Source organism: Podarcis bocagei, assembly GCF_964188305.1.
Source record: "Podarcis bocagei genome assembly, chromosome: 13".
NCBI lineage: Eukaryota > Metazoa > Chordata > Lepidosauria > Squamata > Lacertidae > Podarcis > Podarcis bocagei.
The window spans coordinates 51,042,717-51,066,479 of NC_138138.1; the positions used below are offsets into that span (position 1 = coordinate 51,042,717).

Consider the following 23,763-nt stretch of genomic DNA (forward strand, 5'->3'; position numbering starts at 1 on the left):
TTCGAACTGCTAGGTTGGCAGGAGCTGGGACCGAGCAACGGGAGCTCACCCCGTCGCAGGGATTCGAACCGCTAACCTTCTGATTGGCAAGCCCTAGGCTCTGTGGTTTAACCCACAACACCACCCACGTCCCTCTTAGATCTTTAGAGGTATGCAAATATAACGTGAGTCCGAGACTTTTCACAGTCTTTTTCACTGTTTTATTTCTTTGGTTTTTCAGTCCAATTGCTTGTTTTGGTCAGTTACAAACATTAATGTAAACTTTGGTTCACTGGTGCCATTTCATTGTTACATTATGGAACACACCAAAAGCACACATCACTGATCCAATTTCTGCCCAAGCCTAGCGTCTTCCCTCTGTGGTCCAGACAAACAGTCCATTTACCCCAGAATCTTCTGCCTGGGTTGGACTAGGGAGCAGATGGCCCCCAGTAATTAGAGGTGATTTTAGGTAGTCAAACCAATCTATATTTTGGAAAATGGATTGTCTGTTTTCTATGGGTTCAGATACTACTTGAGACATTATCACCAAACTTGTCATGAAGGCTCCAGCAGCCTTCATCGATATTTGGATGCCAGTCACCACTTCAAATCAAGATAGTGAAGTAGAACATGACTGGTGTGACTTTGCCTGATTTTTGGTGTGATGGGCCCAAACTCACAAGTTGCACTAGCTATTTCAAAGTCACAATATTTTTGGGTTTCTACAGATTCCCAAGCAGTGCCAAGCACTCCTCATTAGTATGATATAAAGATGTTATCAGTTATTTCTTCCCATTAATAACTGGAGGTCTGCCTTTTCCCTTAAACACCAGCCAGATCACTGCAATTTTCTAGAGAAGACCACCTGCCTGACATGTTCATTTAGCTTCTACTTGAACCAAGAGCAGTACTGTAGTACATCATAAGGACTGGATTAGGCCAAGGCTTTCAGTGTAATGGCACTGGTATTTTAGAGCATTGCTTCTATAGCAATTAGACAGGCACCTACAATTCTGATGTTCTCTCAATACTGAAAACATTTGTTTTGTCAAACATTTGCAGAGACTTAATTCTGCTAATTGTTGGTCTTTTGGTTTTGTGTTTTACGATGTTTTCATATTTTATGGTAGTTTTTTGTTGTACATTCTTGTTATACACAGCTGCACTGCTTTGCTCATGAAAGGATGGTTTGAACTGCTAGTAGGCACCAAGAACGCACCTAGAACAATGACCGAGTCACACAGAGAATGGACTATTTTTGCACGCATTAAAATAAATATTTTCAGGTGCAAGAGTGAAGAATGCTTTCAATTGTAAGAGAATAAATTCATCAGAACTTTGAGAAACACTATTATGGAGACTTCAGTTGTTAGGGGTCTTGTGGGTCATGGAAATTTAGAAATTGCACACATTGCATACAACTGTAAACTGCCCTGGACACCATTTTGGATAGTGCTGCTTCTACACAAGACTTTTTTTTTGCAACATGAAGATAATGAATTTGGCGCAAGTGTTCATTACCACCCCACCCCCCGCTTAAACACACAGATCAGGCAACGACTCTCTGCTTGATCAGTGAAGTGATCTCACAACGACATAATGAAACATGCGCAAGGAACCAGTTCAGAACACTCAAGTTGAGAGAACAGCAATACAATTACATGTAAACATTCATACATTCCACATTTCCCGTCTATTCATGCAGGGAGATGCGGGTGGAATTAGCATGTGTGAACAAGTCCTCAGGATGAAAACTCATTGTTCTTAGTGCCACCCAGAATCTGGTGACGGACGCCAAGGAGATCCACCTCCACGATATATAGCAGTGGATCTTGTCCATCTTTTGTTTCACCAGAATTCAGTCTTTTTCACCTTACTCCTAGGCCAGAATTTCTTCCTTCTCTCCCTCACGTATGTGTATTTAGCTTATACTTGCTCAATTCTCATGTAAAGGCACCAGTGAGACCCCAACAAAGGGAAGGGATCTCTTGATGACCCTCAAGATGCACATATGTTGCTTAGCAACATACAAGTTATATGGGGTGGGGACGGTACTTTGAAGGCTAGCCACTTTATGCGGATGTTGTTCAGTCTCAGAGAGCCCCCAGCCGAACAATGCTAGATTACTGGGTGGGAGTCTTGAGTTCGAATCCTAGCTTACAACAGATTCAAGTCACTCCCTTAGGACCTCCTGTTCCCTAACTGTAAAATGAGAACAAAGGGCTGATTTGCCTGACCTTTTCTCAATATTTCTCACTCGATATTTGTTTGGTGAAATAGATTGGTGAAAGCACACACAGCTAGATAGCAAGTTAGTATATTGTGGGAAACAGAGTATGTGGTGAACGTTACTGCCCTACTTCAGAGACTGATTTTTGGATTTGTCAGATATCACTCAGGTAGAAACTCCATAGCAGACTTGCAGAATGTCATGCTAGGGAGCAAACCCAAATCATCTACCTCAAACCTTTGCATACATCTGCTATATGTATAATATATAGGAAAGTTGTTTGCTATGCATTTGGATGCTTCTTAAGAAAAAGTAACTGAAATTTGCATAATGGCTCTTGAGATCAAGAAGCAGGTTTCTGTCTATATTTTGATACAGTGGGATGCCATTTTGAATCCAGATGGCGGATAGAACCTTTCAAGAACGTGCTGAATTTTACCGCATTTTGCATGATTGTTCCTGAGATCAATGAGCCGTTTTTGCCCTATGTTTTGATACCGTTGGGTGCCATTTTGAATCAAGATGGCGGACTTTCAAAACTGATTTTAACCACTGATTGCACAATTGCACTGATCTTTTGGGTTTCTTTGAATTCCCAAGCGTTGCATGAGGCCTCTAGCATATTGATAGTTGCCACCCACCCTATTCTTAGGGCTCAGTGCAAGTACCCAACAGCACCCCCCTAACAGAGACATTTGGCAAGTCCCCCCTTCTGCTCTGTTCTGTCCTTTGGTTCCTGCCCTTCCTCCTGTCTTATTGGGATGGCTCTATGTTCCCTTAGAGGAAATGTATCCACCCTGTCTCACAGCAATCGGCAGTGGGGCTGGGGGGCTCCTCCTCCTCATCCACACAGGGTGGAGGCCTCAGGCAATAGTTGCGGCCTTGGTTGTTGTCCCAGAACTCTTCTGCCCCCACAAGGTAGCAAATGGCAAACTCTAGGACAACCCCAGGGACCAGCGGGGTGAGCAGCGGAAGGCGGAAGGCAAAGCGGTCGGCGTGGTCCCGATCCCGGCCTGCAGGAGCGGCGTAGGATGCCCGAACTTCGTGTTGCATAGCCCAAGAATCCCAGGTGTATCGCACGGAGACCCGTTTTTCGTAGGCTAAGTTGAGGACCCGGATGGTGCCGGATACGCAGGAGCCTTCGGCCCGGGCTCCTTCGAGGAGAACGCACTGCGCCAGGAGGCGCGGTAAGAAATCTGGCATGGACAGGGGGTCTGGGAAGGTGGGCTCCAGCAGGTATCGAAGACTCAAAGGATCCTGGAGAGACAAAGGAAGAGGGGAGTGAGAATTTTGGAAGGGCCATGGCTCAGAGGCAGGTCACAGGTTGCTGGAGACAAAGTTGATATGTTTGATTGGAGAAAAACCATTGATGAAATTTATTATTGTTAATAATAATAATCAGAGAACCCCTTTTGGAGTTTTGGTGTAAAAAAGAAAATGAATCGGAGACATTTGGGGTGGAAGACTGGGAAACTATTGCCTAACGGAAAGAAGATGAGTTGGATGTCATGCTAGAGCAAATATTTTGACTAATTTGATTGTTTGATTATTTGATTGTTGTTAGCCGGCCTGAGCCCGGCTTCGGCTGGGGAGGGCAGGATATAAATAAAATTTATTATTATTATTATTATTATTATTATTATTATTATTATTATTATTAATTTCTTTTATGAAACTGACAGACAGAAAATCAGAAGTCCTTTTAATTTCTTCTCTTTCATTTTGTTTCTTCTATTTTTTTCTTTTCCTTTGGTTTTTTCAATTTTTTCTCACCTTGTTTTTATTTAGATTAGTTTCTTAGATCATATTTCATTATGAAAAAGCTTTAATAAAATTTTATTTAAGAAGACGGTCACAGGTTCAATTTTAGGGAAGTTTGTAATGTTTGATGTTTTATCGTGTTTTTAATATTCTGTTGGGAGCCACCCAGAGTGGCTGGGGAAACCCAGCCAGATGGGCAGGGTATAAAAAATAAATAATAATAATAATAATATTTCTTGGCATTTCCACATTGGTCTGGGAAAGATCTGAAACCTTGGCAAACCAGTCAGTGTAGACAGGATATAAGATGGACCAATCGGCCTGACTCAGTATAATAAGGCATCTCCCTATGTTCCTAATTAGAAAATGGAGCACATGAAGGACTATTTAGGTGTTAGGGACGAAATAGAGGGGATTAAGAGACAATAAAGACAGAATGACTGAAGAAATTTGTGGATGATGAAGAAAAATGAATAGGAAGGTATTAAAATAGAGGGTAGGGGGGAAATGGTGAGTGGGAACAAACCATGAGAATTTAGAAAGAAAAGACTAAATAAGACAGAAAGGGAAAACCAATACATTATACAGGATACGACTATATAAATTTAAACAAGTGAAAAGAAAACAGAAGGAATTCTAGAGAACACAGGCAGAAAGATACTAAAGGCTGGCAGGAAACAGTGTGTGTCCATGTGGTAAAATGTTTTGAATGTGGGACTCGGACCTGGGAGACCCGGGTTCAAATCCTCACTAGGCCAGGAAGCTCCCAGGGTAGGTCTGGGTCAGTCTTTGTCTCTCAGATTAACATTCTTCACCCAGTTGTCATGAGGATAAAATGGGAAAGAGAACTGCATAACCACCTTGAAGGAAAAATGGGATATAATAAGCATGTGGCCAAGTAAATAAAGAGGAGAGGAGTTCTCGAATCAGGTCAGGAGGACCAAGAAGAAGGAAAGTCAATGAACGGGAGGTGAGGAAAAGGGGCAATAAAGATGAAAGATAAAGATACTGGCTGGCCAGCAGAAAAAGAACAGGAGGAAAACAAGAGAGGGAGATGGAGGAAGAGGATGAGAAAGAGAAAGAGGAGCGAGGGCTAAATATACACTATGGCCACATTTGCACTATACATTTTAGACACTCTGATACTTCTTTAAACAATTATGGCTTCCCCCAAAGAATCCTGGGAACTGTAGTTTGTTAAGGGTGTTGAGAGTTGTTTGGCAGCCCCTATTCCCCTCATGGAGCTACAATTCCCCAGGAACGATAGCTCCCAGAATTCTTTGGGGGAAGCGATGACTGTTTCAAGTGGTACCATAACGCTTTAAATGTATAGTGTGGATGTGGCTCTTTAAAGCACATTCTTTCCCCTCAAAGGATTCTGGGCACTGTAGTCGACCCCTCACAAGAGTTACAATTCCCAGCGACCCTTAACAAACTCCAGTGCCCAGAATTCTTTGAGAGGAAAAGAATGTGCTTTGAATGTGCCTTAAATGTACAAGTCACACAGGGAAAAGGAAAGAAGTCAGGGGGGAGATGAAAGGATGGGACAAGGCGAAGAAGAGGAGAGACTGGAGATCCAAGATGGCAGCGTGTGGAGAAGGGAAGGGCGGGAGGAGGATGAGCTAGAAAGCGAGGAGGCAGGCAAGGTGGAAAGCAAGGGAGGCGTTGATGGATCCTGAGTGCCATTTGAGAGTCACTTTCAGGAAAGAGAAGAGAGACTTCTGGTCTCCGGACAACATTTAAAAAACCCTTTTCCCAGCACCACCAGCCCATCTCTGTTAATTCCTTTGGCTGGAATGCAGTCGTTATGGAGTCATCCCTAATGCAGCCAGCAAAACTCTCACCAGCCCAAGCAAGCACAGCCACTTTGGACCACAATTCCCATCAACCGCAGCCAGCCACAGAGTTATGGTCCAAAATGTCTGGAGGGCACCTGGTTGGCGAAGGCAAGGCTGCCTTTATATAAAGGCCCTACGAGCAGACTAGTGAGGGCTGGGGGCCCAAAAGAAGAACCTTTTTTCGTGTTGGCATGACTGCGTGGGCTCAGAATGGGAGGAAGGGCCTTTCTTTAAACCTGAGGACTCTCTTTGGAGACGGAGGGATCCCCTCAGCCTGCCAAGGGTGAGGAGATCTTATATCCTTGCACAACCACCATCCCTGGAGATTTTGGGGCCATCTCAAGAGATGCTCAGGGGGGAAAGCTTAAGGCAAACTGTGAAAGACTTTAACTGTCCAAAGGTGGAAAGGATCCTGAATGCCTCTGAAGCCTTGTAGGTTAGCTCCACCTGGAAACTGCGGAAACAACCTTTCAAGGCATATTTTGGATTCATGCCTTTTGTATAGTCATAATAGATCTAAGGCCTCTTCTGGGGTTACAAAGAGGGAAATGTAAACGCAAAGAGAGGGGCAAAGCGGATTAGTATCCATGCCCCATCGCTCTTTCTGCCTCTTAACTCTTGGAAGGCGACTGACTGTAAGAAGGAGACACCTGTATCTGTGGAGGCCTCTTGACACGTTTTAAGAACCTCCTGTTATGCCAGATTTGAAAATGCATGGGGAATCTCTGTGGATACGAAAGGATCTGTGCTTGAGAGCGTTGCTTTGTAAAGTAGGAAGGCAGGCAGGGAGTGGGAATGATGGCGGAGAGGCTTGCATGTTCACAACACTCCTCTCTCAGCAACCATAGAATCATAGAATTGTAGAATTAGAAGGGACCCTACGGGTCATCTAGTCCAACCCCCTGCAATGCAGAAATCAATGCAGGAGTTCACTTTAACACTGAAAGAAACATACTGGCCAGTTACTTTTTCTTCCCTATTTACAGGACTCCTGCAAAGACTCAGAGACGTGGATATAGGTTACTACAGGTTAATGACATGTGACTTTATGGTAAGAAGCAAAGGCTCAATCCCATGTACGCTTATCTTGGGACAAGGGTCACAGCTGGTCCAAGTTCAATCCCAAGTGGCAACTCCTCAGGTAAGGATGGGAATGCCCTCTACTTTAAACCCGGAGAGCCACTGCCAGCTAGGGCAGCCCCTGTGCTGCCTTCCCTAGTCCTTACAACTCCCATCAGCCCCAGGCAACAGGATCAAAACTTGCAGCAAGTAAATACAGAGCACTATTTATTTAGACCTAGCTGCCTGTTTTGAAGCTGATGTCTCACAGCCTCTGGATGGCACCAGCTTCCCCCCATGGCCAAAAGCGGCATTGCACATGGGAATATGGGAAGCTGCTTTCTACTGAGTCAGACCTCTGGTCCACCTCACTTGGTATTGTCTGCACTGACCGGCAGCAGCAGCAGCAGCAGCAGCAGCAGCAGGGGACACTCCCAGCCCAATCTGGGAGATGCCAGGGTTTGAACCTAGGACCTTGTGCATGCAACACAGATGTTCTACCTCTGGGCTATAGCCCTTATCTGAAAAAGCTACATCTTCCATTGCTAGTTGACACAATATGATGCATTTTGGACCAGTGCAATGCTGGTTATCTGGCCCTTTAAAGCCCTTGTGGGGGATAAAGAGTAAGAACGATTATTCTCTATGGAATTAATGCTTCCTTTGCCCTCAGAAAGGAGATGCTGAAGGGAAATCTATGATTGATTTCCTTCCCTCCCACCTTTCTGCCACTTCCCATTCTGCCCCAAGATTCATCCCACCACTAGGCTGGCTAACCCCCCATTACCTTCACAGGTGGGCAAAAAGGCAGGCACGGGGCAAAATGGCTGAGTGAGTCGCGCCTCAGCTGGGCATGGACACGCTCCGGCACCTCTGGGAGGTCGTTGGGCCAGAACTGGCGGACGCTGGTGAGCTCCAGGCCCAGGGAGTCGGCGAAGCGAACCCTCTTGCGTGTCCCGGGGCTGCGGCTGCGTGAGGCCCCCCGACTTCTGCCCCGGGCAGGGGCCGAGCGAGTCCGGCGCCTTCCTTTCCGCTTGTGCCCTCCGAAGACGTGGCGTCGCCTCCGGGGCCTGCTCCGGGGCCTGCTCTCTGACTCGGATTCGGAGCCCTCGGTCCCCGAGTCCTCTGCTATGCTCGGCCGGGCGGTGCGGTAGTAGGCTCGCTCATACAGGCCTGCGATGTAGCTCAGGTTCCGCGGGATGTTGCTAGGGGTCAGAGGTGACGGTGGGGCACGAGCCATGGGGGCAAAGCTGCAGACCCCAAGGCTTGGCTCTTCTATGCAGCTCAGGCCCAGGAATCACCTTTCGGGAGTGTGTGGTGGCAACCCAGTTCTTCACGCCCTTCGCCGGACCTTCCTCCACTGTTGCTCCGTTTGGGACAGACTGCCTTATTGCACGTTTGGGAGGAAAGATGTTCCTTTGCAGCTCTGTTGTCCACCGCCCTGCCTCTCAGTCTTCTTCAGCACTCTGGTTCTCCCTCAGCATGTTACCTCCTCTGAATTCTCCTACTAGGGTCTCTTTGCCATGCTTCCGGTTGTCTGCAGGGCTCTCGGTCTGTCTGTGGGTCACTTCTTCATTTATTACCACTCCATCATCTTCTGCTCTCCCTCCCTCCCTCCATCTGGTCTGGTGTTTTCGCTCTGCCTTTCCATTTTTTAGTGTATTCCGCTGCTCTTCCTTCTGAAGACTTTCTCTCTCTCTCGTTCTACCTCATTCTTTTGCTTTGTCACTGTTCCTTTTGGAGATGCTCTGTGTTTTATTATTCCATCCGTGCTCTGTCTCTTTCTGTTGATTCAACTGTGTGACTTTGCCTTCTCCTTCCCAAGGACACCGTCACTTCACTCTCGTCTGCCTTTGAGGAGTCAAGTCGGTCAGGTCGTCTGTCTGCTCTCTCCTGTCTCTTTTCACTCTACTTGATCTCTGATACTCTCTGTGTATATTTAAAATTTTATATGTGTCTGTATCGAGGTATCTTTCCCTCACTGCTTCTTCCTTCTTCTATCTGTCCATCGCTTCACTTCCACGCTGTCCCACTCCAGAGATTCCCGGACACTCTCTCTCTTTCTCTGGAAGATGCTGTTAAATATTTTTGCTTCCTGGAGAGTTTTCAGTCTCTCTAGCTTTTTATTCAGTGTGGTCCAGCTAAAGGTGACTCAGAGATTACCATAATCCTCAGAGCTGCAGCTCCTTGAAAACTGGCTGCCCATCCAGAATCTGAAGGTCCGGTACTCCAGAGTAGATCTCTCCACGGAATGCAAACAGGCACAACTCACTCAGTCAAGAACGGGAGGCTTGGGCTGGTGGGAAGGAGAAGATCTTTGCTTCCAGACCCAAAAAGGTTTTATTACTGCTAGGAAAAGGGCTCCCTCTCCCTCACACCTTGCCCCTCTAGGTTCCAGAGACAAGATGTACCTTAAAAAAAGTATACGTGCCCAGAAATGTTTCTTTGGGAGATGAATTATTCAGAAGAGAAAATGGAACTAATGGATTATGCAAGAGCAAGAAAGCCCCACAAAGATCAGGAAAAGGGGGGTGGGATTCAAAATTGGGGGCAGATTTGGCAGTCGGAGCTCAGATATGGGAAATGTGTGTGTTTGGGTGGGGTGGGGGGCTTCAAGCTGGCAACAAGGGACACCAGTAGAACTGGGGAGGCTGTTTTGGGGGCAGAAATGAAGCTGTTCACTGAGATGGAGCTGCTCCTTTGGCTTCATGCCGCGTTAACCAGGTGCCTGAGAGCATCTCTGTACATGAAACTGCAGGCATCCGGTCATGAATAATGGAGCAAGCCTAAAGCTTTCTGTCCTCCTCTCCTTAACATCCCCTCCTGCCTCCTCTCACCACAAAGCACAAAAGGGGTTACATAATGTTAGTGTACACTACTTTTATTGCGAAGGAAGGAGCCTGTTCTCTCTCCCTTCCCTAAATTGATAGAATCACACCTTTCCTTTCCACTGACAGCCACCTCAGATCAGCTTCAGAAAACAGGCAACCACATCACGCCACCTCCCTGAATCTAATGAAGGTACAGAAATGGTTACGGACAGCTCTACAAATACGTAGCCTTCTCTCTCTCTTGGGAGCAGGGTGAGTTCAATGACATCCTCCTCATCTTATTTTTATTGCAGCTGCTCTGCCCCTCTGCTCAACCTGCCTCATTTCCCAAGGTCATAGGAAATTGAGCTTGGTTTGTCTCGGGCCCGAACGCTAACGCAATCCTTGCAGACACACGCAAACAGCCAATGTTTGTTTTGCACCTAAAACAATCCATCTGTCTCTTACACCTATGAAGTTTGGCTTTTTACACTGTGCACCATTTCTCTGGGACAGCCTTTGCTCACTAGGCAATGGAGTTACAATGGATTACAACTCCCATCAGACTGTGCCAATATGGCTGTGTCGGCAGGTGTTGATGGGAGTCGTAATCCAACAATATCTGGAGGGCACCTGGTGGCTGAAGGCTGACATATACCTTTGCAAGGTCCTAGGAAATGACCGGGCACACATTTCCATGTTGTGCCTTTTTCACTTGCCTTTTTCACTTGCCGAAAGGTGCTTCATTACCAGTTACCTCTCCACAGCTGGAGACAGCCCACAGGTCCACTGACAGACAATTCAGTGTCTTTGGGAATTAATTCCAAGCGATGGGATCCATTAAGCAGTAGTCTCAAAGAACCAAGGAGCAGGTGAATGTCGTGGTTAAAGAAATATTTAAAAAACACAACAGAAATGCAGCCCCAACCCCAAAGTCCACCATGATCTGCTGACTTCCAGTTCCAATTAGAATGAGTGCCAGGAGTGGTGAGAGCACAGAAAAAGAAAAAAATAATGTGAAAATGTTAACAAAGAAAGAAGCATTCATGGCACTCTGTGAGACCAGTGTCACTTTGCGAGAATCACAAGAACAGCACTGGGCTCGCAGGGCGGCATGAGCGAGGACGCACAACGTCCTGTCCCCCCAAACTGTATCCAGAGTGATGACCCTCCCCAGCCCCCCTGCTACGCCTCTGGTCTGACATTTGCCACAACATCCTTGAGCTGCATGCATCTATGTGGTGTTTTTTATCCAGTTGGCTGGTTGTAAGTCACTGTGCGTTGCTCTGGGCAAGATAAAGCGACTAACAACTTCAACAAATAACAATAATAATCTGTCTCCTTATTTTCAGATGGACTAGAATTCTGAGCTTCTTCTGGTGGTTGAACAGACTGGCAAGTAGACAGCAGACAAGAGAGACGCTTGTTATTCAGCAGATGAACTTAATGTCTCTTGCTTATAAATAAGAGATTTCCCTGTACTTGTAAATTTGGAAACATCCCTATGCATGTTTACTCAGAAGAAAATCCCACTTTAATTTTAAAATCTCATTTTGATGCAATACACTCCCAAGTAATTCTGCAAAGTGTTGCCAGCTCAGCAATCCTCTAAAGATAGGAAGCCGCCTTATATATAGACCATTGGCCTATACAGTCCAAAAGTGAGAGACAGCAAGTCTCTAGAGTTTAAGGCAGAGAGTCTTTCCCTTCACCTGGAATCCTTTCAGCCAGACACGACTTTCTGCCCGCAAAGCAGAAAAGCTCTCCTGCCTGCCTCGTTTTGCTGCAAGTAACACTAGCAGTCTGCTTAGAATTTAAATATCTGATTGACCCAAAATTTGAAAGAGCCCATCAGAAAAATAATCCAGACAAGATGGTTTGCTAGCAGAGAGGCAGAAAAGGGTGGTTGTAGCCTGCTCACCCTGATAATGGAGTTTTGCCTTCAGCTGTCATGACCAAAAAGCTACTGATAGGCCTCTACACCTCGTTCAATTTGTCTAACCTCCCTTTAAATCTGCCTTAGTCAAGCGCCACCCCAACATCTTGTGGCATCAAACAGCAAATATAAAGATCTGAAAACGCTGACAGCATTAAGATAAATTCAACAGTGTAAATAAGTTTTGATGGATTCAATAATGGAATACTGAATGGTATAGTTTTTGTAAAATATGCAGGGATTTATGATATGTAAAATGAGCTGTGGAAAGAGAAGAATGGAAGTCATTTAAGGATGTAAAATGGGTATTTTGAAGGAAATAACAGTCTGACTGCAGCAGCCATGGGAAACAGGGCCTTTTCAGTGGTGGCTCCTGTCTCCTGCAATTCCTTTCTGAGAGAAATACAACAGGCTTCATTAGTTCCAAGTTTTGAAGAAAGTTTTCCCTGGCTTCTAATTTAATGGTCTTATTGTATATTCTACTTCTGGAGTTTTTGATAGTGAAATGAATTTTTATTTATTTAAAACTGTTTTATCCTACATTTGCTTGTATGTTTTCATATTACTGCTACTATCGATAACATTGTATATAACGCAGGTCCCCCCTGGGAAGGCTTGTAGGAAGCACGGAAGGCCGTTAAACGGCTTTTCCAGTAGCTACAGAGACGTTGGCGCTATTAGCCAATCAGAAACTGCAGCTTCAAACGCGATAGAGAAAAGGGCCCGGACCAAAGCGGCGTTCTACCACTTACAGTAGAACTTGAGGAATCTCTCCTTGGCCAATAAGAGAGCTACTCTAGATATGATTGGCACAACTCCATCCAATGGTTTCAGACCCAATGAAAATACGCATGTATGTAATTGACAGGCATCTCACCCAATAATCACGTGAGGCGGGTCGAAAATGAAAAAGCAATCGTTATTTCTCTGTTGCTAACCAATAATGTACTACGGTCCGATTGATGGAAGCATAGCGTTAGCCGCGGAGAAGGCGGACTATGATAATTTGCCTGCCCCAATGAGAACACTCCGATTTGGTCCTTCAGCGCTCTGATAAATCATTTCCCTGTACGTTTTGATTGGCGTGCCTGCTCTCCAATTCAACTTCGCGACGGGGGCAAATCGGGCAGGCGGGCGGGAAACTTCGCGAAGCCACCCAATCATACAGAAACGCGGCTAAGGCGGGCGCAAGACGCTCCCGGACCAATCGCTAATCCACATTGCAAAAGTCGGTGGGAAACCCCACCAACCCTTTCCCAGCTCCGATCCAATCGCCGATCGAAACCTTTCGAGCGGCGGCGTTCCCGAGCCAATGCCTGCAGAGCCTGCGTTCGCGAGACGGCGGGCTGCCCCGCCGACCAATGGCAGGAGGGCGCCTGGCCTCTGGGCGAGCCAATGAGCGCGTCGACGGGCGGTCAGCCAATCAGAGCGCGTCGGCGGGCGGCTAGTGCGGCAGGCGGCTGCGGCGGGGTCTATGGCGTCCGTGCGGGGCCCGAGCAGCGTCGGCGGCGGGCGAGGGGCCGCGGCGGCCTTGGGGGGCGAAGGGGAGCCCGGCGGGGGGCTGGTTGGGGGACCGCCTTCCTCCCAGTACGGGAACGGGCTGGGGGGGAGCGGACCCGGGGGGGAGCAGGGCGGGGGGCTCCGCGAGTTGGAGGAGGAGGAGGAGGAGGGGCTGCTCCTCGAGGCCGCGACGGGCGGAGGGGCCGCGGGCGGCGGCGGCGGGATCCGAGGCTCCGGCCCGCGGGGCGCCCTTTCCTCCTCCTCCTCTTCCTCCCACGCGCCCTCCAGGGCCGGCCAGGCGGGAGTGGGGGGCCCCCACCACCACCCTCACTCCGAAGAGCTGGAGGAGGAGGCCGGCCTGGGAGAGAGCGACCCCGGAGACTCCGCCATCGAAGACCCGGTGAGTGGCCCCCGGGGGCGCGGAGGAGAGAGCGAAGGGCCCGAATTGCTCTCCCGCGTGATCTTTGTCCCCCCCCCACCCGTCTCTCTTTCAGCTTAGCCTACCTCGCAGGAGTGTCGCGAGGCGTTGCTTATTTATTTGCCGCATTTATATTCAGCCTTCCTCTCCCAGAGGAGCTCGAGGTGGCGCACGTGGCTCTCCCCACCCCCATCTGATCCTCGCAGCCACCCTGTGAGGTAGGGTAGGATTGGAGAGGGGTTGACTGGCCCGAGGTCGCCCAGTGAGCTTCGCGGCTGAGTGGGAATTCGAACCCTTGTCTCCCAGATCACATAGCTCGACCTTAGTTCTAACCATTGCACCGCACTGGCTTAAGAGAAAGAGAGTGGTGGTGGATGAGGAGGTAACGTGTGTGTGGAATAATAGAATTACGGTGTTGAAAAGAACCACGAGGGTCATCAAAGTGATAAAGGAAGCAGAGAAGAAGACATCTTAAGGCAGCCCTGTTCAGGGAAGTTTTTAATCTGTGATATTTTACTGTATTTTTGGTTTCTATGGAAGCCGCCCAGAGTGGCTGGGGAAACCCAGCCAGATGGGCGGGGTACAAATAATAAATTATTATTATTATTATTATTATTATTATCTTGTCCAGGGGTCAGCAAACTTTTCCAGCAGGGGGCCGGTCCACTGTCCCTCAGATCTTGTGGGGGGCCGGACTATATTTTGAAAAAAATAATGAACGAATTCCTGTGCCCCACAAATAACCCAGAGATGCATTTTAAGTGAAAGGACACAGTTTACTCATGTAAAAACATGCTGATTCCCGGACCATCTGCGGGCCGGATTTAGGAGGCGATTGGGCTGGATCTGGCCCCCGGGCCTTAGTTTGCCTACCCATGATGTAGTCCAACCTGCTCCAATGCAGGAATCCTTAGTGCAATGTGGGGCTCGAACCCACAACCGTGAGATTGAGTCTCTTACTTTTAATATACTGGGAACAGTTGCAAAGAAATGATTACCGTATTTTTCACCCTATAGGACGCACCTTTCCCCCTCCAAAAATGAAGGGGAAATGTGTATGTGTCCTATGGGGCGAATGCAGGCTTTCGCTGAAGCCTGGAGAGCGAGAGGGGTCGATGCGCACCGACCCCTCTCGCTCTCCAGGCTTCGCGCACCTCTCCGCAAGCAGCGGGAGCCCGGCGGTGGGCTCCCATGGCTTGCAGAGAGCTGCCTGTTCTGGGGTCGGGGGAAGCTCGGGCTTCCCCCGCGCCTGGGGGGAAATAATTCCCCCCCTTTATTTCATCCCAAAAAAACTAGGTGCACCTTATGGGACGGTGCGTCCTATAGGGCGAAAAATACGGTATTCAGAAATTGCATATACAGCACACTTGGCTGCTTAATAAAGATATTATTATTATTATTATTATTATTATTATTATTATTATTATTTTGCGTTTATATCCCACCTTTTTCTCCAAGGAGCTCAAGAGGGTGTATGTGGTTCCCCCCCCCCAAAAAAATCCTATTGTTCCCACAACAACCCCATGAGGTAGGATTAGGCTGAGAGGCAGTGAGTGGACCCAAGGTGATGCAGTGAGTGGGGGATTCAAATCCTGGTCTAGCTCTGGTCCTGGCTCACTACTTCCTAAGGAGAGAGCGTGGCTTCGGGGAGGGGATTCTTCTCTAATGGGGGATGGTGGGCAAAAAATGTACCGAAAGGTACATTCAAAACTATTAATATGGGATGCTCAGTGATAGTGCAGAAGCAGTTTTAATTTGCACCTGCTGACTTGGGCAGATGAGAAGTTCATTATAGTGTAAAAATGAAGTCTGGGGTTGCCATTTGGCAATTGGATGCAGATTATATCTTTGACACTGATTTGTAGAAGCAAAAAAGTGGGCAGAGCTAAGTGGGCAGAGCTAAGGCCCTGCGTAGTGGGTGGCGACAGTAAGATTGGAAAGAGCAGAGGCAGAGTGGGAAAACAGCTAAAACCGTGGGAAAGACAGCACTTTCAGGGAGAGATCAGATGAAGCAAATGCCGGCAGAGCTGTCTTGGCATAAACAAGTGGATGGGAGTAGATAACTGTAGAATGTCTTACAGCAGTAACCTTGAGAAGTACTAGTAATCAGTGGCATTAAAGAAGTGGAAGAAGAGAAGGGAGTCTCAGTTGGATGTGAGCTCTTAAGAACTGCAAGAATGTTTCTTAATTTGCTCCCCACTTTTCCCTGCCCGTTCTTCCGACTCTCAGGAGTTGGAAGCCATTAAAGCTCGAGTGCGAGAGATGGAGGAGGAAGCAGAGAAGTTAAAAGAGCTGCAGAACGAAGTTGAGAAACAAATGAATATGAGCCCCCCGCCTGGCAACGGTAAGTCTCCTTAAGTGTCTTATAATTAATTTGTGCTCGCTCCTCATCTTCCTCCCCCCACCTCCCGCAAAAGGTGGCAAGTATTCAGATACGGGGGGGGGGGGATGGGGAGAAGTTAGGAATTGTGTAATGGATAAGAAACATCTGTAGAGGTCTCTTAAGTACGCAAACGAGACGTTGTTGCTGACACTTTGAGGCTCTTGAATTCTGTGTTGGCCAGATCAAATTGATGTCCTTTTAAAAAATAGCCTAAGAGGGATGACATGGGAAAATTACATTGGAACAAAGGAAGATGCTTTATCCATGGTCCATCTAGCTCAGGTACAAGGGTTTATGCACATCTCGAGCTCCTCTACCTGCAGAAATTTCATTAATGTAGAATAGGCTAAATGGCTCATCTGGGCGTTGAAGTTGTTCTGGGAGATCGGATTCATGGATTGTTTTTTTTAAAGTTTTTGTAGACCTCTTCCATAGGAAAATATAGTAAGGCAGGATACAGCACAAAGACAACAAAGGCCTTGGTTTAACCCCCCCCCCCCCAAGTTTAATTTCCTTGGCATTGTCTTTACAGGGGTTTGTAAAAATCCCAGTTTGGGCTCTGGTATACATTAGCTAACCAGAGGCTGGAATTAAAACACTTTACAAGCTGCAGCATTGCTGAAGTACAAGAAATTACCTATCAGTATGAGGCACTTTCACTGCACTGTTTTCAACAGCTGCTAAAGAATATTTTGGTTAAGCAAGCCAGACATGTAACTTTATTGTGTCTACTTGTTTTTAAACAAAATAAATGCAGCATAGAGCTAGAACAATTCCAGTGCAGAGCAGAACAAAGCAAGCTACTTTCCTTAACAGTTAGGATAAATGGAAGGTTAACTTGATGCCTTTAAAATTCACTTCAGGGAATTCATTTTTCCCTTGTCAGCAGAGGACATGGGAGTGTGTTTTAGATGATATGCATTCACCCCATTCATTTATCGGCTGTGGGGTTCCAAATTCTGTGCGAGTCTTGTGGCATTGAAGTGGGATGAATGATTTGTTTCATAATTTATATTTGAATGTAAAAAACTTACAAAAGCTTACAAAAGTTAAAATGGTAAAATCGAGACAGATTCACAACCCTACTTTAAAACGTAAACATTAAAATTACTTGAACTTTCTAAGCATCTGAGTAGGTGTGTCTAACAGACATGTTTAAGCAGACACCTGCTTGATCTTAAAAGGCAGGGAGTTCCAAAGTGTAGGCGCTGCCACCACACTTAACAATCAAGTTCTTACAAATGCAGGACACCTGTGGTAGAGAAAGGAAGTTGCTTAAAGCACGTCCAAACCTCTGATTCTCCATCGCAAATGAATGTGTGAATGTGCCGGCCCTGCAATTACATTACTTTAGCAAACAGCTTTGTGGAGATGACCTGATTAAGACTGGATTGTTTTGCTGTATCAGATGTGTAGCTAGTCACTTTTGAATATAGCTTTCTAGAAAGGCAGGATAGAAGTGTGTTAAATAAGTCTAAAAAAATAGAAATGTAGCTGTGCCTAAAGTCTGGAGACTTGTTTTGCCAGGTGTCTTGTCCCAAACGAAGATGTGCTTGTGTAGGTGAGAGGCATTTTGCAGATGAATGAAGAGGTGTTTCAGTTGGGTGTTTCAGCTCTTACAGCATTAACATTGTATGACTAAGGATTTTGAGCTGGCTTCTTCCTCTTTCCCACCAACCCCCTTTGCTGGAAACTTCAATCAGTCAAATAAAGGCTGGTGCTGATGGGAGTTGCAGCCCAGCAAAATCTGGAGGGCACCAAATTTTGCTTTATATCTAGGAAGTCTCAGGTTCAACCTCTGGCCTCCCCAGGTAGACCTGGTAATGCCCCCCTGCTTGAAATCCGGGAGAATTGCTGCCACAAAGGTGGCTTCCTTTGTTCCTAGTTAAGGTAAAGGGACCCCTGACCATTAGGTCCAGTTGTGGCCGACTCTGGGATTGTGGTGCTCATCTCGCTTTATTGGCCGAGAGAGCCGGCGTACAGCTTCCGGGTCATGTGGCCAGCATGACTAAGCCGCTTCTGGCGAGCCAGAGCAGCGCACAGAAACGCCATTTACCTTCCCGCCGGAGCGGTACCTATTTATCTACTTGCACTTAAGGGTGCTTTCGAACTGCTAGGTTGGCAGGAGCTGGGACCGAACAACAGGAGCTTACCCCGTCGCGGGGATTCAAACCGCCGACCTTCTGATCAGCAAGTCCTAGGCTCTGTGGTTTAACCCCCAGTGCCACCCGCGTCCCTTGTTCCTAGTTAAAATTGTTCAAACCAACTTTTAGATGCTAAAAGAAAGGTGCTGTGTTGTACTTACTTGGAGAGAGAATCCCATGCAGAGGGTTTGTGAGGCTGGCGGTGTCGCAGCCCAAAACAGTGTCTAGATTGCTTTGCCCAGGTGCTGGGCCTTTCCCTGCCTCATTTTGTTGCTTTCCTGCAGACTTGGCTAGCCACTTCTGGAGGAAGCACTGGCCAATCAGCATGTGCTTTTCCCCAGGCCCCAGAATCAGAGGCAATTCTTCCTCCTCCAGCGTTTCCCCGGCTTTACACCAGTGTTCGAAATTTGCCAGATGCATTTTGTACCTGGTTATCAGCCACTTGCGACCAAGTGAAGATGCCCGGGCGCCAAGATGGCACCTGATGTTTCCACCATCTGGAGTTGCATGCCTGGGGATCCTTGGATCTTGTCTGTTTTCACACACTAGCAAGACATCCTGTAGAATTCTATCTGTTCTATTTTATCTGCACTATCGGAACGAATTTCAGGAACCAAGAGGTCATATTAAAAAATACGATTTTCGAGCCATCTCGTCCATTTTGGTGACTGTAACCCTGGCTTAAGAAGCCATTTACTGGCCATCTTATATATCCGAGTGTCTTAACGCTGCCTTACACTGTTTCTTTCTCCCCAGCTGGCCCAGTCATCATGTCTTTAGAAGAAAAGATGGAAGCAGATGCCAGGTCCATATATGTAGGCAACGTAAGTCTGTTCCCTGCAGCCCAGCTCAATCAGGAGGCCAAGAGATGTATCTTGGGTTTCCTCACCATTTTCAATCCTCGGTTTCAGGTGGATTACGGGGCGACAGCAGAGGAGCTGGAGGCTCACTTCCACGGTTGCGGCTCCGTCAACCGGGTGACCATCCTCTGCGATAAGTACACTGGCCATCCCAAGGGGTGAGTGCGTGTGACGGGATGGGGAAGCCGGGTGTGTTTTTCCGTCTCGGTGAGTGATTGCCTTTTAAGCCTGCCCATTCTCTTCCCTCTGCTCTCCAGGTTTGCCTACATTGAATTCTCGGACAAGGAGTCGGTGAGGACGTCCTTAGCGTTAGATGAGTCGCTGTTTAGGGGAAGACAGATTAAGGTGTGTACACTCTTCGACCAGGCCCCTTCCGCCTCTGAAACATCATTTTGTGGGCAAGAAGTTTGTGTAGTGCAGTGGCTGGGCAATGAAGGCTCTGAGTTGCTTGATCCTTTTCAAGGTTTTAAATTTATTTATTTATTTACTGATACTTAATTCAGGACTACACAAAAATTCATGCCCATTACAAAGTATCTTTTTATAATATAAGCAGCTACTTAGTCTAAAAAAAGAACAAAGGCAGAAAGGAGAAAAGGCAAGAAGAAGGAAAAGAGAGAAAGAGAAAAGATTAGAAAAATACAAGAATAAAAGCACTTCTGGCTTTCTGTCCTGCATCTATAGTATTCACTCCTTAAGATCCAACCATTCTATCTTCTATTGACCAGTATGTAATGCAATTGTAAGCAGAGTTTAAAAACAGTTGCATAAGGGACTTATAAACATTTACCTTTGAAACATAAAAGTATCTTTCCGAAAAAACCAGAGTCCTTTTTGTTGGGGATAATTCAGAGTGAAATTCGCAGGTTTCAAAAAACTATGTATGGTACTACTACATTCTTAAGTTTAAGAATGGAAACTTAAACTGATGGTATACACACAGCTTGCAGATTTAACATATAGAATAAGAGAACTAGAAGAATACACATTTAAAGAAGACTGGGAAATGTTTACTGAATATAGGAGTAAAAGCTGTGTTCATTTAAAAATGCTGGTAGCATTAAGTTGAATTCAACAGTGCAAATAAGATTTGATGGATGTAATAATGGATTACCGAATGGTTGAGTTCATGTAGAATATGCAGGGATGTATGGAATGCAAAATGAACCACCGAAAAAGAAGGGAAGTCACTGATTTAAGGTTGTCTAAATGAATATTTTGAAATGTAACTTAGAAAATATAATAAAAATTATATATAAAAAAAGTTGCAAAAGGATGGGCTCAGGGTGGTTTCTGGGATACCCTTGCTCTTGAGGCTAAGCGGATCTTCTCCTTTTGAAGGTGATTCCCAAACGGACCAACCGCCCTGGGATCAGCACCACAGACCGGGGTTTCCCCCGGACCCGGTACAGAGGGAGAGGATCCGGCTACAGCAGTTCCCGGGCCCGTTTCTACAGCGGCTTTAGCAGCAGGCCACCCCGAGGGCGCGCATACAGGTCTGGCACGACGGTGGCGGCAGGTTGGGGGAGGCGCTTCTACGCTCCTGCCTTGCAGGGGTTCCCGTGGGGTGGCGGCTGGAGTAGGGGAGATCTATTGGCTTAGAGTGGGAGGGCTCTTGATGCCCCCAGACTGGAAGTAGAGTGCACCAAGTGAGAGAGGTGATGGGCTGGGAACCACAACTGCTCTTGTTAAGCAGCAGCGCTGAGACAAAACAACTTTATAACTTGAACCAGCATTTTAATGACATTTCCAGTTGTAGATGCTGCTGGATTTGAGTCTTCGAAGGAGGAAGCAATTCCAAGTATTGGAGTTGGGTCAGTTTTAATGTCATCTTGACAGTATTTCAATCTGAGTGTTCTTCAGTCAGATTTGTTAACTTTGGAAAGCCAGAGTTTTGGGTTGGGGTGTTTATTATTATTGAAAGGTTGTCAGGTTCTCAATCACGGGCTTTAGAATTTTTTAGTCAGGACAGAAACTTTGCAAACCAGAAAAAAAAACCTTAAAAACTCAAAACCTGGCTTGCACAGACAAAAGCAAGCCACTCTCAAGGAGCTGAGCATTGTCCCAACTCTGAGGTCTTTAGGGTTTTGAGTTACTTAGCAAACCTTTCGTCTCTCTTTCATTAACCTGTGTCCTTCTTCTCTCCACAGGGGCCGGGCCAGAGCGACCTCATGGTATTCCCCTTACTAAAAACAAAAAAAGTGGTTGTTTTAGGAAGGAGGAAAAAAAAAAGAAAAAAAATGAAGATTGTTACCATGACGGAAAAAAAAATACTGTTGGTGGGAGGTGGAAGTGTCTAATGTTGTGCAGAAAAAGAGGGCTGACTTATTGGGGGGGGGAGATGTAAACACGGGGCAGGGGGTCAAATCCTGTTGTCAAATTTCCACCTGCTGGTATTGCTGACTTGAGCCCTGTCCCCACCACGCCCCCCATCCCCCGTCCAGCTCCTCATCCTTTTCTCTTCCATCTGCAGAGATTGTTGGGCATAACCGAGCCATCCTTCCTCATGCCTTTTTTTTTAATTGTTGCCCTGCATTTGGGGGAGGGGGCCAATGTGGGGGAGGGTTTGCCGACACCCCGAAACCTTTTGTGATACTATTTTTGTGTGTGTGTGTGTGTGTGAGAGAGAGAGAGAGAGTTTTGTAGTTTTTGTTCATCTTCCCAACTTCCCAACCTTTCCCTCTGCAGCCTTTGCCCATTCCGGTATGCCTGTTTTCCCCGCTCTCTCTCGTGTGCTTGGTTCTCCCCAAATCTTGTTTGCTTCCCCTCCCCTTTGCTTCAGGAATTAGCAGGGAGCGGGACCTGGGGTTCCTGCCTCCCGCGGTGGTGATCCTGCCAATTCCCAGACGTCCACCACTCTCTTTCTCACTTTGGGCAGACGAGTCTCGGCATCCCTCTCTAGGTGTGTGTCTGTGTATGTGTGTCTACGTCAGACGGGGGAGCCTTCCTTGGGGTTTTCTCTTACCCCATTGATCCCAAACTCCCCAATGGAGAAATGCCCCTGAAATGCTAATTCTAAAACAAGCTGGCGGGTGGGGAAGGTCCTGTAAAAATAGGCACCCCTCCCTCAGAGCCACACATAACTGCGGCTGCATCCCATTTTGTTCTTCCTGTCTTTGCCCCTGCGTCGCTGCCTCTCCCACCACCCCTGGGGGTATGTTATATGCCTTGTTTGAGTGTCTTTATCTTTACAGGTTTCTTTATTTTTTAGCCTGAAGAAATGACACCGAAACCTGAAGCTGTAGAGACCAGGGGCCGGGGAGAGGACACCCTTTTTTGGGGGCAGGGGGTGGGGGGATGGAGGGAGCGGGGAGGAATTGAGGCCCATATTTCCATGTGGGAGAATGGTTTTTTAAAAAAAGAGAGAGAGAAAGAGAGAGAGATAGGGGGAGGAAAGCCAGATTGGGCTGGAGGGCAGGGAAGAGGAAAGGGGGAGAAATAGAATAAAATGTTATGAGGGCAAAAAAAAATAATAAAAAATAAAGATGTTTTTTGGAAGAAAGATGAGTGTTGAGTGATTTATTATAATTTTTATTAGTTTTCGGTTACAATCCACTAATAGCCTCATTGTAACGATTCCAATTTATAATACAATTATTAATACCAATCGTTCAAATATCGGATTATATAATTTAGATAAAGTGGCCCTCCGCATGCTAGATTTGATGGTTTGGTTATTTTCTTTATTTCTGCGTTCAAGAAATAATTTCCATTGCATTCTGGTCATAATAATAATCCCTTACAACAACTGCAGTATTAATAGCTTCTATTCGTGTTGGCACATTAAATGATTTATAAAGCCGCAAGTGAAGAACTCAAAACTATATCCTCCTTCCTGTGTGTGGCAATTAATCTTTCTTTGGCGTTTCTTCCCGTCCTTGTAAGATGTTATGTCTTCCTTTCCCCCAGTTGTTGCTGTTTCCCGTCATGCCTTGGGCAGAACTGATGAGTATTGAGTGATCTTGCAGCTAGGACTGCTGGGTTCCACTCCTACAAATAAAGACACATACCTCTTCCTTTTGGAAGATTTGATTTAATTTCGTGCACACTTTAACTGCTTTCCTCAAAAGCAGGAAGTTGATTTTAGAAATGAGAGCACAGTCCAGGACTTCTGCCGGTCCTTAGGAAGTAAGCAGCTCCTCTGGCTGACAGAAACATCGCCTGCCTGCATCAACTTGCCTTCAGCCAGCTGGGAAAATAAGCAAAACACACACACGCAGAGACACAGAGTAGCTGCGGTGTCAGCAATGAGCTGTGGCAGCTGCTCTCCCTTTTCTAGTTAGAGCCGCAGAGCGCCGATGTGGCTGTTGGCTCTTCCCGTGGGACTGTGGCAGGTGATCCTTAAGTGAGCAAGCAAGGAGGACGTTGCATGGCTGAATCAGTAGCTGAGAGTTTGCAAAGTGGGTGCTTAGGGCGAGGAAACAAGCTGGGAGACTGCTTGGACGCCAGTGGAGGAAAAGCGGTCGAAAACAAGTGGGGGGCTAAACGTTGAGCCTCCTTGGTGGCAGCGAAGGCAGAAAAGAAGGCGTATTTTGCTGCCTCCGTTGTTCCAGGTCCCGTCTGGCCTGAAGAAGGTGGTGGAACAGACGGAAGCTCACTGTTGACTTGTTTGCAAAGCATTTTGAGGATGAACCTTTACCGGTAATTCCCTGGAACCTTGGCTGCTGTTAACAGCAGATGAATCTCAAGGTTTCGCAGAACACAGTCTAGTGCTGTTGCGTTGGATGAGTTTTGCTTTGTAAGGCTCGATGGACAAGGTCATCAGGATTAGTCAGGAAAGCCATGTGTACTCTCGGCCCTGGCCTAAGAAGGCATTAATCCAGCTCCCTGGCCCAGCCAGTT

At 46.7% G+C, this 23,763-nt stretch overlaps 2 protein-coding genes across 3 annotated transcripts; one reads left to right on the forward strand and one right to left on the reverse strand.

Moving 5' to 3' along the window:
• Positions 1–177: 177 nt before the first annotated feature.
• On the reverse strand, positions 178–10,548 carry PPP1R3E (protein phosphatase 1 regulatory subunit 3E). The gene is made up of 2 exons (XM_081168148.1): positions 7,658–10,548; positions 178–3,469 (listed from the first exon to the last, which is right to left on the reverse strand). The coding sequence occupies exons 1-2, from the start codon at positions 8,108–8,110 to the stop codon at positions 2,990–2,992; spliced, it is 933 nt and encodes a 310-aa protein (XP_081024274.1). The 5' UTR covers positions 8,111–10,548; the 3' UTR covers positions 178–2,989.
• A 1,976-nt stretch (positions 10,549–12,524) lies between these two features.
• Positions 12,525–22,423, forward strand: PABPN1 (poly(A) binding protein nuclear 1). 2 transcript variants are annotated; one of them, XM_081168101.1, is made up of 7 exons: positions 12,525–12,684; positions 15,764–15,878; positions 18,818–18,885; positions 18,973–19,079; positions 19,179–19,266; positions 20,263–20,417; positions 21,072–22,423. In XM_081168101.1, exons 2-7 carry the CDS (start codon positions 15,797–15,799, stop codon positions 21,109–21,111), a joined length of 540 nt encoding a protein of 179 aa, XP_081024227.1. In that variant the 5' UTR covers positions 12,525–12,684; positions 15,764–15,796; the 3' UTR covers positions 21,112–22,423. The 2 variants fall into 2 exon arrangements, with proteins under 2 accessions (XP_081024227.1, XP_081024226.1); XM_081168100.1 differs by lacking the exon at positions 12,525–12,684 and adding an exon at positions 13,076–13,516.
• Positions 22,424–23,763: the final 1,340 nt, after the last annotated feature.

Coding starts and splice junctions, on each gene's coding strand:
- PPP1R3E (XM_081168148.1), bottom strand. CDS start 8,110: ATGGCTCGTGCCCCACCGTCACCTCTGACCCCTAGCAACATCCCGCGG. Junction 3,470..7,657: donor CTTTTTGCCCACCTGTGAAG/GTAATGGGGGGT, acceptor TTGTCTCTCCAG/GATCCTTTGAGTCTTCGATA.
- PABPN1 (XM_081168100.1), top strand. CDS start 13,091: ATGGCGTCCGTGCGGGGCCCGAGCAGCGTCGGCGGCGGGCGAGGGGCC. Junction 18,886..18,972: donor GGTCCATATATGTAGGCAAC/GTAAGTCTGTTC, acceptor CCTCGGTTTCAG/GTGGATTACGGGGCGACAGC. Junction 19,080..19,178: donor TACACTGGCCATCCCAAGGG/GTGAGTGCGTGT, acceptor TCTGCTCTCCAG/GTTTGCCTACATTGAATTCT.